Raw genomic sequence first — 13320 nt, 5'->3', positions numbered from 1 at the left:
CTGGAGGGACGATGTCTCTCTATGGCCTGGGAACGCCTTGGGGTTCCTGGAGGAGCTGGAAGAGGCTGGGAGGGAAGTCTGGATGGATGGATGGATGGATGGATGGATGGATGGATGGATGGATACTGAAGCAATTATTTCTGTCCGCATGCAGTTCCACATGGAGGTCAGCAGAGGGCAGAGTCTCTGGGACTTTGAATAGATTTAAGTGAATTTTCCGTTAATTCTAATCACTTTCAGTTTATCGTTATTTCAGGACATTCGGGGGAGAATTTTTCTACATGTCAAACAAGATCCAGATCTGTTTACTGACAATCTGAAAAACCACAAAGAAGGGAAAATAAACATATTTATTATCTTTTGCTGTGTCCAGATTTATCACCGGTTTGCCTTGAATATTTAGTTACAGTCGCCTTCCTGTCAGTTTGTGTTTGATGATTTTCCTGCTGCAGCTGGTTTTGTCTCAGTTTATGGTTTGTAATGGCAGCAAAAAGCATCTTTTGGTCAAGACGAAGTTTAAAAATAATTTATTTTCTTTTAGAGGCTGAATATTAAGTAACAACGACATAACGTGGTTACACTGATGCTGGATGATGTAGTTATTGGGTGGAGACATTTTATTCAGGCTCCACCCAGCTTGAGGTGGAAACTTCGGCTGGTTTCTATAGCAACGCAACAGCGTGTGCCACCGCCAGCCTCTAGGGGGCGGTAGGTACCTCCGGACAGCTATAGAGGGTTTTAGTTTCAGAGAAGTTTCTTTGGATTCAGCTGAAAACAAACGGTGAACTTTTTAAGTCACTTGAAGCATAAAAACTAGAATTTGTATTTTAAAGGAGGAACAAAGTTTCACGTCTCTGTTTGTCGGGGAGCGGAAACACAGACGCCCCTTTCCTGTGGAGAATATTTAACGAGTTATGATTTTAAAAAATATATCCAAATATGTTTTTATGGAATAAAACGTTAAATTATTGAATTTGTTTTTTGTTGTTTCTCTTTTTACTTTTTGTACGTTACAACAAAACTTTAAGATTTCTATTCTACTGACTCTAGGTCTGTGGGCCTGAACGTGTTATATTCTATTAATCACATAGATTTTTGACATGTTAATTAATGCAATTCATAATTTTATTTTGTTTCTTTTAACATATCTTGTCCCGAGCTGCAACCCGCTTGTGTCTCTGGTACGGAAATAAATCTGTTAGCTACATCTGCTAGCATCGATCGAGGACGAAGCTGCTTCTCTCCTGATGGCTGATTTCTGCTCCTAAACGATCTGATTGGTTGCTGGAAAAGACTATTGTTGTGTTTAAGTTGTGCTAAAACAGCATCTCCATGCTAAACACGTAGCAGCTAATGCTAAACACGTAGCAGCTAATGCTAAACACGTAGCAGCTAATGCTAAACACGTAGCAGCTAATGCTAATGCCAGCGTCCACAGGCCGCATTGTCCAGAGAAACTCTGGAAAGATGAACGGATAGAAAAACACTTTGCTGCAATCTGAGGGTTAAAGAACCTGAAGGATAGATTAAAAATATACATACATTTGTTTGATATGTCTATTTATTCAATAATTAGCAGCAAAAAGGGTCTTTGGATTGAAAATGTTTCTTAACTTTTAGATAGCCTATGTGGTTTTTGATTAAAAAGGGAATTTGCTAATTACAGACCCGGCAATTAACTCAATTAAACATTTACCACTGATAATTACCCCACAACAGCAAGTTAAAGGTAAGGGCAGCGTGCAGAGAAATAATGAGACTATGGTAAAGGCACATTTACAACATAAGTCATAATTTGGAGAATAAAAGTCATAATTCTGAGATACTACATTATAATTTCAACGTTGTCATAAATATGAGACATAAAGTTTCATAACCTAATCTGATGACTTCCTGTTGGGCTTTTATATATATTATATATGGAAAGCGACTTCCGTAGTTTCTGATGAGCAAAATTGTGTCACATTAATCCTCATTTCACTCTCAATAAGATTTTTCAGGTAATTAATTTCCCTGTTGGAACGGCCGCGGCTGTAATCCCAGCCTGTGACCAGCAGAGGGCGCCCTGCTCCAGCTGCTTTCGCTGTGTTGACATTCCTCAGGCCTGTGGTGCGGAGGAACCTTAGCAATCCGGTTCCGGTTCGGTTCAGGTTTCCCCCACTGTGGGCTGTCTGCGGGGTCCGGGGGGGGGGGTTCGGTCCGGTCCGGCTGGTTCTGATGTTCTGATCAAGGCTACTTTCTGTAAAATAAGCGGCTCGGAAACGCATTTCCATGGTGACGAGGCCATGAGCTGCGAGACTGGCTGCCACGCAAACGCTCGTTGTCATGGCAACGGTCACGGATCACAGCAGAACCGCGGAGGTATGACACGCCAGTCACCGTTGCCATGGCGACCCTCTGATGCAAACTGCTTCAACACAGAAATAAACCAGACACGTTATTTGTTTACATCAGCTGTTTTAGGCATTAAAATGTGCACTGTCTTATTAAAAAGGAATTACGTTATTTATTTATTTATTATAATGTAGAAAAATTCACTGAAAAACGTTTTAAAAAGTCATTGAGACTGAAAGTTCATTATAAAACTTTATTGAGATGCTGAATTTCGACAGAATCCAGACTCACAGTAAGCAGTTTTGACTTCACTTTTCTCCTGTGATGTCATTTCCTTCAAACTTCTCCAGCCAGCTTTCCAAAACTGAGGTCACGAACGTCACGGTTCAGCTTCACAGTGAGGTACACGGAAATCACAAACCCAAGAACAGGAAGCCGGATGAGTCACGGCAGCCGCCATGTTTCATCAGAAACAAACGGCCCTCCTGATGACGTGCAGGCGGAATGAGCGCGGGAAGCTTCGGTTTATCAGAGTGGACCAGAACCAGAACTAAACCAACAGCCAGGACCAGAAGAAGAACAATTAACCTTTTTTATGGTCTAAACATGTTTGAATTTATAAATTTACTTATAAAGAAAACTTGAAGATAAACGTAAAAGACGAAGGTGTTTCAGATTTGCGCTGGTTGTACTCCACCAAGCCTTCATGCTAAGCTAAGGAAAGCAAAGCAAAACTAAACTAAACTAAGCTAAGTAAGGCTAAGTTAAGCACAATATATAAAGTATAGCTACTTAAAACACATTGGTGAAGTTGGCACTATCTGAAATTAAACAGACAATCACATTTATATAACAAAATAAAAGCATTTCCCTTTTTCAGAATCTCTTTGGTGTAGCAGGAGTTTTTGGGTTGCTGGACCTCAGGCTCTACGAATTACACCAAGCCCAACCTAAACATGTTTTAGTTGCAAATTAAAAAAACTTGCAAGACTTCCTCATTCCTGTGCTCGGTGACCATGCTAACTAACATGCTAACTAGCATGCTGTTAACAATGTAAGATTATAATGCATGTCTGTCCATTGTTTTCGTACACACACTGTCTACCAGTAGAGGAGGTCATGTTAAAATGTTATCACTACTGCTGATCAAAGTCCAAGTAAATAGCTATTTTTTGCAGCTATCAAAGCTTTACATGCCAGGCAGCCATATTGGATTTTGGAATTGAAACGAATTCTAAGTTTGGATGAGATTTCAGCTGATAAAACTTTGGGTCAGTGTGAGAAATGTCTGTAAATAAGAGGGGGCCCTCAGCCATTTTCTTTCTTTTGTTGTCCATGTCATAATTTGGCCATTTAGTCTTAAAAAGGGTCTAATTATATTTTTGGGGCACTAGAGCTGCGTAGAAGTGTGTGTGGGTTTGAAGGTTGTAGTCAACATGTAGAGTTGACTTCTTTTAACGGCCTGTGAGATCAAAACAAAGATGGCCGACAAATTTAAGGCAAACTCTCACCAGGACCGCCACAGGATGCTGCGTCACACATCGTTTCTTTCCAGTTCACAGACAAAGGGCAGGTTACAGTGAAGTGCTGAGGTCAAGCTGGTCAGTGGACGTCAGGTGAAGGTCGTTCCTTCAGAGACGACGAGGCTTCATCTAGACCCAAACTGATAAGGTGACACACGCCACCAGTGTGTTTCTACTTTAAAACTAGAGATGCCTGACAAACGTAAGCGTAATGCTCTCTACTGATCCTTTGGTCAGCCAATCCCAGCTTGATTTCTGAAAGCTCACCTGTGTGATCGGGCCAGCCTGATCGGTGATTTCTGAACCCTACAGGCAGCTTGGAAACGGTCTCGTCTGTTTGGATGAATGATAGATCTGGTTAGTGAAAGAATCAGTTGTTTTGGGTCCCTCCCTGGGTTTCTCAGACAAAGTCCCCACTGGTCCAGTTGGGCCCCACTGTGACCCCTCATTGTCAGGCCGGTAGTCCGTCCCACTGTAGACAGTTTCCTTTTCCTCTCTACTGTTTGCTGGTCCCTGACATGGATGGATGCAACTATCTGTGCTTCATGACCAGGTTAAACTTAACATGATTTAAGGTCTGAGAAAATCCATAAGGACTTGTGACACTTCAGTGGGTCGTTGACATGTTTCCTAATTAGTGCTAATGTGGTTTATGCTAACATCTATGTACAGACCAGCAGAAGGCAAAATAAAGCAGAAAACATATAAAACTAACATGATTATAAAATATACTCTTACATCATACAGCGACAGTTCTTCTAGATTGTCCAGATATCAGATTTACACAATATCTTTGGCTAAACACTACAGACAGTATGAAAGTTTGTACTCTCCTTCTTGCGATGGCATACACACCAACACACACAGATTAGAAAAACAAACCCTGACATCTATTATTGTTTACAACTTTTAGACAATAAATCTCAGATTTCATAAACCCAGTCTTTAAAATATGAAAATAAATAGACATTTGCTCATATTTAACAAATTGCATTGAACAGTTACATCATAACATTGAACCCTGACAGAGATCTCTCTACAAACGCCTCCTGTAGTCGTTGGGCTTCCAGCAGCCCTTCAGAGCAGATGAAACAAACATTAGTATTTTCCATTCACAGTAATGAGATGCTCCGTTCTCCTCCACTCCTGCCTGATCCACTCTCAGATCTAAAACTACCTGAATGTCATCACTGATACTCCGACAGGGTGGATAAGAGGCTCAATTTGTCAGTTAAAGGATGAAAAGTGTCACAGTTTGCTTGAATCTGCTGCTGACATCTCATTTAAAGCTAAGTGGTGATGTGAACAGACTTCTGATTGTGAGCTGTCACCACTTCAGATGCCAGCGGAGTGGTTTCATGAACGTTGGGAGGTGGAACGAACACAAGCAGAGCTCCAACAAAGTGTGAAGTATTCATGCAGTCTTCACTTCTTTGCATTTGCTTCCCAGGAGATGAGGATCCTTTAAACAAGGTTCCTACTCTTCTTGTAAACAAGAGTGTTCTCAACAGTAAACATTGTCTTTAAATGAGTCACTAAGATGAATAAAATGTGCTCACTGGCCAAACGGGTGGAGCACCAAAAACGGTTAATCCAAACTTGTTTCATAGCCAACAATGGATATAACTACAGTTTGGTTTTCAAGGAGTTACTGCATCTATCACCGCCACCAGGGGGCAGTGGAGTCGACATCACAAACAGTAGAACGGTGTTATCAGGCAGTAACCTCAGCATCCAACAGTCTTCAGGAACAGTGAGGGAAGGTCAGCAGACCCAGAGATGTTTATGGGCTCCGGTACCCACCAGAGTGTTGAATGTACAAAAGTTGCAGTGGCCCAAAATTAGTGTCCATCTGGAACACATCGAGAAGGTCCCACTCTCCAAAGACATGACACACCAAGGGACGATCATTGTGTCAAGCATCACAGAACCCTGTGACGTCTGGAGACGGGGACTGGACTCTTTCCAGGAATCTAAATGACATCTAGCACCACGACAGGTTATCAGCTGGGTTGCTGATTCAACACCCTGTGCAGGCTTGATAATGGCAGCCACAGCTTGAGCTGTTAAATGGTGTTTTTCATGTTCCATGGTGAATCTCAGGTCTGCTTTACCACAGATGACCACCATATAGGAGACCATGGTAGTTTAGAGGACCGTTGACTGAGCCTGACAGTGTTTCTCCTGGTGCCACAGTTTGCCACTGCTGTCCCATATTTCATCCAAAGCCAAACAGTTGACAAGTGATTGCATGGTTGTGGGACATTTGTATTCTCATTCAATCACGTCACAGACTACCTGGGGAGACCGCTCTCCCTTCAGTATGCGTCACAACCCAGTAGCATTTGGGCATCATGACTTTCTTCCTGCCAGGCTCACCACTCCCTCCCTGCATCCTCCATTTTGGTTTAACGCAGTGGTCCTGGAATAAGTGCCAAACCTTTTTGCAGACAGCCTTTCTACCAGACTTTTTTAGCCATTTGACTGTTTTTGTAGCTATTTAGCAAAGAATTGTACAAATGTATGAAATTCCTCACCACGTTTGATAAACGTTCATCAAAAGTAATCACATTGCCTGCAAAAACCCAGATAGAGGAAGCGGACAAGTTGAAGAGAAATGTCAACATTGCTATCTGAGCGCATTTCTGCATAAAATTCAAAAACAAACTTCTGACCAATCACAACACATTTCACAGAGCCTAGTGTCAAGAAAGGGAGATGGCTGCTGTCCAGCAAACAAGTTGATGCCATTTTCATCAAGTTACTACATCATTGAGTTGATTTCAGCACTTCGGGTGAAATATGTGGGAGCCTTAAGGTACTTCACTGACACTAGGTGACCACTGGCCGTAGTGACTCAGTGGGGAGGGCTAACATCATGTCCTCATGTCCCACCCATTCCATGACCTCACCAGGGGACAGAGTTTCACCAGGACTTTGTGCATCTACACAGAGCATGTGTTCTGTCCCGTCTGCAGGGGGGCAACTACTGACACGGGACCATCAATGTGTCCAACCTCCCAACTCTGTCATCCATCTGAGCTGCTGCTACTCAACATGATGCACTGAGATTTCAGCAGAAGCAGAGTCATGTCCCTTCCATCGCTCCATCTGTGCACTGAACTTTTCAAGTCAGTAACTGTAGACATTATCATGTTTGCTGATGATTATTCTTTGAATTTCTGGCATTTCATGGAGCAAACAGAAAATTGTAATTAATTTCTACAGGGAATGAAAACAAAACTCATTTGAACGCTGGACTGTGTTGGATGACCAGTTGTTCAACGGTTGACAAATGCAATTAGTGAACGGCAAATCTTAGCTTCTGATAGATCCAATGTCTGTTTGATGCTTTTACTTCAGAGATTATGAAAACCATCATTAGATGATCAACATAAGTTCTACTGACCTGGGGATTAACAGACCAATGACAAGCCAGTAACGCTGGACAGCCTTGTTGTGGAAAACACTGTGAAGACATAGGAAATCTCCTGGTAACGCCTCGTATATTTGCACATCTGCTCTGTTTGAGAGAGAAGAACCTGAAAACAGAAAAGTCAGAAATAAACCAGCAACAGTGATGATTTAAAACTCAGTGGTGAATCAGCCTCTCGGAGGATGTGGAGGCTGTTTGATGAGAAAGGTGCAGAAGTCCTCCAAGGTGCAATCAGACTCCCAGCAGTCCTGTAATGTGGGAGATGATGGAGAGTCAACTCTGATATTTATGGCACATGAGTTGAGCCAGTTTACCCAAAGATGAGATGGAGTCACTTTTCACCAGGAAATACCACTCATGTGATATTTGATGAGAGTCACAGGCGGTCTGCTGTGCAAAGATTCCCAGCAGAGTTGTGAATGTCTTCAGAGGCCTTTGACTCATGCAAACCAGCTGGTTTCTCTGGCCGCTCTCAGACGTTGCTGTTTGTTTAAACTCAACTCGGGTTGTTCTGCAGAGCTGGTGACACATTTTTTTCCATCTTTTCCACTGATTCCAGTTGTGGCTTTGAGTATTTCAGTATTTCTGAACTTAAGGTCAGACCTCCAGGTTCTGATCCACGGCCCTTCAGTTCTGACATCACTGAGATCCAGACTCAAAAAAGTTGCAGCCGGAAAGCAGTTTTTCCTGAAATGTGGAAGTTATTGCCCAGGTTCGTCTTCCTATAGACCTCCAGAGGCCAGATGCATAAAGTCTGACCAGCTATCGGTGAACACCGGTAAGCATTTGGGCGTGACACCTGGCAGCTAGCTGCTCAGGAAGATATTCTGAGCTGAGCAAGGTTTTTGGGGGACGGACATCAACCAGGTGAAACTTTGTGCTGACAACTAGAAAGTGGTTCTTTGGAATGGCATTCTCTGACAGATTTGGTTGTAAATCATGATTTTTGGCTAATTAACTTCTAGATTAGCCTTTTATAAGTTCAGACCTACCAAGCTGGATGGTTTACACTGGATCAGCCTGGATAAATGTTCTGGGGCACATTAGCTGAACCCTTCATGAATCTGGACCTTAGTGAGGTTTCGCTCTGAGCTAACAGAGGATCAGACGGTGGTGACTGACAGCAGCGGACTGGGACACAGCTGACTGTCACTCTCCACTCGTGTTCCGTGCGTCAGCAGCTCCTCCACTGTTGTCCAATCATCAAGCAGCTTGCTGTTCCTCAGCCGGTTCTGCTTCAGGTGGCTCAGCTCCAGCACCGTCTGAGATGCCGCTGCCCCCTGGCATCCACCCAAATGCTCCTCCACCCCTACCCTCCTCTCTCGGTGTTGCCGTGACAACGCCATGTGTCGTCTCCTCTCCGTTCGACTCCAGTATCTCCCTGCCCACCGACCATCCTCCCATTCATCCTCGCCTCCTCTTGACCCGTCTCCCCGCATTTCTTCGTCTGTTGTGACCTCACTGCGCTCCCTGGCCAATCGGTAAGCTCGGGCTCTGAGCAGCTGATTTCTAACTGACTTCTGATTGGATAGCCTGGAGCGGGGAGACGTTGGAGATCGTGGGTTTCGCTCTGGAGCCCCCAGTGTGCTGTAAAAGGGACCACAGGAACTTTTGGGCTTTTCCATGTGACTCCCAAGAGTCTGAAATGCTCTCCAGTCTGAGACTCCACTGACTCCACTAGAGGCAGATCCAGGACTCTTGGAGAGGGAGTCCTCCTCTCTGCTCCGGTTTGAGATTTGATGGTTGAGCAGACTGACTCTGTCTAGGCTGACCTGACCAGTGGGGTGACAGTTACTGGGATAACTGGCCCTGCTCCTCGGTCCCATCATGCTACTGCTCGGACTCGGATGGCTGTTCTGGTGAGTGTTTCTAAGGGCGTTTGGGTCMGTCATGTTGGGATGACTTGCCCTGCGCCGCTGTCCTTCACTCAGATCTGTTATTGTTCGACTCCGCCCTGGAGCCTCCATCTTTCTGCCTCCACCCTGCTGTTGCTGCTCCAACCACAGTGCCCTCCGCTGGCAGGGCTCGGTGCGACTACCTGCACACGATAAACAACAAGTTTTGGTTTTTGACTGTTAAGAAGACGTTAGATGTTTATATTCATGCTCTTATTTAAGTACCGTATTTTCCACACTATAAGGTGCACCGGATTATAAGACACATAGAATAGACGCTACTGTTAGGGTTACCACCCGTCCCGTATTGAAATGGTCCCCGAGTACTTTATATAGTAGCTGCCCCAGTCATTGTTTCACGGCGTTGGTGTTGAGATATTGTGCCCAACTGCTTTCTGGGTAACACAGACCAACCGACACGCTGCCGCCGCAGTCTCTGTCTCTCTTCCCCCCCCGGGATTTAAATGTATGGGGGCTGGTCCCTTGGTAACCCTAGTCAAAGCTCCCGGATGAATGTCTAAATTCACTTTGTTGACATAAAGAATGTCAACCAAACAGTCCGACTCCGGTCGGTGAGGAGAGGAGAGCCTTCTGGGCTGGACGATGGTCACCCTTCTCCGTTCGCGCACAGCATGTTGGTGGAGAACGTGGTGCTGAATGACCTGCAGACGACCTGATTATCAGGTCGTAGGTAGATAGGTCAGTCAAACTTTATTAACAAACCAGCGTTCTGACAACTATCCCAGCATGCACCACGCACTTCTTCTTCTACGGGGGAAAATGAAGTCGGCGGCTGCTTACCGTAGCTGCTGGACCTGTWGTGGCTCMATRTTGGTCCATATATAAGGAGCACCGGGTTATAAGGCTCACTGTCGGCTTTTGAGGAAATTGAAGGTTTTTAGGTGCCTTATAGTGCAGAAAATACGGTACATAAGTACATGCAAACATATATAATAATTGTTTTGTGAGCCTTTTTATTGGTATTGCTCACATTCTCCACCCATGATGTGGTGCAGCAAATGACATTTATTCTTTACCCAGAATGCATTGCTGTAATTTTAAAGTAAATAGTTTAAATCTGATGTCCTACTGTGGTGAATTAGACAGAGTTAGCAAAGTTCAGCATCTATAAAACTGAAATCATAAGAAAAAAGTTGTTCCAAAGCATCACTTCCTGAAGAGCAAACAGTACAGGAAGGTGAGTAATAAAAAATTAGACCCTGTGGAGAGTGACATAACTACATTATGTCATTGTGGGTGTTGAGAAGGTTGCGCTTTTAGGTAATAGCATGTTGCCATAATTGTCTAGTGTTAGCAGAACTAATGCTTATGATTTGTACTTTGGGACTAGTGCAGCTAGCTTTTTAGTTAGCGTCACTTACCAATGGAGGGTGACAGGGGTGAATGGTGGCGAGGTAACGTGGGACTTCGCTCCGCTCTGTGGAAGTGAACCATTGTGGTCGTGCTGTTTCCCACTGAGCACCGGGACGCCTGTGCTGGTCCAGAGTGGGTCATTGGTGTCGTCTCAGGGATGGACTCCAAATCCCAGCGTCCTCTCTGCTCTCGAGGAGAGTGGCCTGAGCGGAAGTGGTGAGCCTGCCGGTGAGTGTGGCTGCTAGGAATCTTGTGTAGCCGCCTGTGCTCGCCGGTGCTCACGCTGTGGAAACCGGAGTCGCTGGGTTCGGATGAGATCAGGGACTCCGAGGATGAGGAGGAGCCTTGAGAGGAAGGGGTGTGGCCTGGTAGTGATGACATGGCATCTGTCTCAGCTTCTGAGAGCGCCACCCTGTGGTGCGGACTGTCGGGTCCACATCCCAACCCGCTGTCAAGCTCGCTGAGGGGCAGGTAGCTGAGAGGGCGGTCAGGCCTCCAGGGAGGACGGTAGTCAGACTAAAAAGGCAATAAAAGAGATGAGTTGGTGATGGAGATAATCAATGCATGTACTGAACTTTTAAGACTTCCTCTATGACTATTGGCTCAACTACATATTTAAACTTCCCCAACCAAACCAGACTTTCTAGGCAGACGGACTGGAGTTGAATTAAATGAGATAAAACGGGATGCTGTGAACGCTGCCTTAAAGATTGTGGAATTTTCAAACCAGCAAACTTTAAATAAGTGAGTTAAGTGCTGACCCCAACAAGCACACACATGTTGGGTCAGTTCCACTGACCTTTACAGATCTCCACCACAGAAACCATGCTGACCCAGTTTGAGAATGAGGAGGTAATTATATTTCAGGACTGATGGAAGACTTGTACCTCATGTACCTGTCTGGGGAAACTCTTCGGCTTCCCTTCTTCTGAGCTATAGCAGCCAATCAGACAGCTCTCTGAGTTCCTCTGGTAGGGCAGCATCTCCGGACCCTGGAAGATAAACCGGATCAGAAAGGCAGAACGGATCATCATACCCAGGTAAATCTGAGAGTGAGAAAACAAAATCACCTGGTAGTCCAGTCTGTCCAGGTGGTCCAAGCTGTAGGAGACGCTGGGCAGGTAGTTGTTACCGGGGTGTTGATCATTTGATGCTGTGGGGAGGTAGCCATTGGGTGGATAGACATCAGGTGACATCATCATGTGGCTGTTGGCCGGGTATGGGTCAGGTGACACAGTCATGTGACCGTAGTAGCTCCTGTGTAAAGGAAGAGGCCAGCCAAGGAGTCATGGACAGGAAAATGATGCGGCGTACTGTGAGGACTCTGCACAGTTGGAATTCCATAGCCAGGTGCACCGGTTGCCTACATTGATACCAACTGAGTACACCTGTACCAATTACCAATGTTATTGCCAACATTGGTAGGCAGTTGGCACCACTGTAAGCAATTGGTGCCAATATAGGCAAATAAAGCAAATAAGTTCCTTTATTTCCCACAATCCTAATGGATATTACCAAGTTTAATTAGCTACTTCTCTGCCTAGCCCCGTTTCTCTCCATCAGGGCAGCCTCTGCACCTGTCACAGCGGGACAGAGCGTAGTGTCATCGTTACTGGGGGCATTGACTCTGAACCTTATGGACTCGGTGTCACATGGAAAACAGTTTGATGTGAACACTGTTTGAGCGTTTACTACCGAGTGTGTGTTCATAGACAGGTCCGACTCTTTGAATCCACCTTGAGTACGCGCAGACTTCCGCAGAGCGAACAACACCTGGGCATGTTGGGGCGTCAGGTGTTGAAGTGTGCATCATCAGAACCCGTTCTGCACTGACCTCAGTAGAACCTCCTGCAGCTCATTAATATTTCTGACTGCAGACCTTTCTGTCAGGATTTGAGTTTTCTGTGTTTATTTTGATCCTGTTCCATGTGAGTCTTTGTGTTGTCCTGTCTGCTCCCTAATTGTTTCCCAGGTGTGTCTAGTTCCCTGATTATCCTCTGTGTATTTAAGGCCACCTGTTGTCTTTGTCGGATCCTCGTCGCATGTTGTCAAGTCTTGTCTAGAGTTCGTAGTCTGTGAGCACAGTTGAACTGTGAAGTCCTGTGTGGGTGTCAGCTCTCGGAGCAGTCTTCTCCTGATGAATCGCTACCAGTGTTAGCTTTATCTCCGCTCATTGTGCTGCCTGTTTTCTTGGACTGTTGAGTTGCTTCCGTCATTAAATTCATCGTTCATCTTTCAGCCTGGGTCCTCGGTGTTCATTTTCACTGCTACATCATGACATTTTCCAGTCGGTCCACCTGAATTTTTTACCTAAAGTTTGGGCGTCGTTATAAAAATGAATCAAACTGCATCTAATGCATTTATATTTTCTCTACCTCCTTCAGCAGAATCAGAACCAGAACCCATCCATCCATTCATCCATTTTCTTCCGCTTATCTGGGGTCGGGTCGCGGGGGTAGCAGCTTCAGAAGGAAGGCCCAGAATTCCCTCCCCAGCCACTTCTTCCAGCTCCTCCAGGGTAATCCCAAGGCGTTCCCAGGCCAGCCGAGAGACATAGTCCCTCCAGCATGTCCTGGGTCTTCCCCGAGACCTCCTCCTCCCGGTGGGACGTGCCCGGAACACCTCACCAGGGAGGCGTCCAGGAGGCATCCTGACCAGATGCCCGAGCCTGAACTAGCCCCGTTTCAGGGGGACTGAGGAGCTGTTTGACCACCTCGGCGACCTCGTCCCCAGAGATTGGAGAGCCCAGCCCAGAGTC

At 45.3% G+C, this 13320-nt stretch overlaps 1 protein-coding gene across 2 annotated transcripts in view; it reads right to left on the bottom strand.

Moving 5' to 3' along the window:
• Window positions 1-2573: 2573 nt before the first annotated feature.
• Window positions 2574-13320, bottom strand: part of LOC103460636 (uncharacterized) — a 19422-nt gene continuing 8675 nt past the window's right edge. The window contains exons 3-6 of one of the 2 annotated variants that reach the window (XM_008402900.2): window positions 11633-11819; window positions 11450-11554; window positions 10571-11078; window positions 2574-9331 (exon numbers count right to left, since the gene is read on the bottom strand). In XM_008402900.2, the coding sequence (XP_008401122.1) occupies window positions 8397-9331; window positions 10571-11078; window positions 11450-11554; window positions 11633-11819 (1735 nt within the window). In that variant the 3' untranslated portion in view covers window positions 2574-8396. The remainder of the gene's footprint in view (window positions 9332-10570; window positions 11079-11449; window positions 11555-11632; window positions 11820-13320) is intronic. The other variant, XM_008402901.2, reaches the window with a different exon arrangement.

This window comes from Poecilia reticulata, unplaced genomic scaffold (assembly GCF_000633615.1).
Source record: "Poecilia reticulata strain Guanapo unplaced genomic scaffold, Guppy_female_1.0+MT scaffold_268, whole genome shotgun sequence".
Lineage (NCBI taxonomy): Eukaryota > Metazoa > Chordata > Actinopteri > Cyprinodontiformes > Poeciliidae > Poecilia > Poecilia reticulata.
This window is presented reverse-complemented; position numbering and strand designations above follow the sequence as displayed.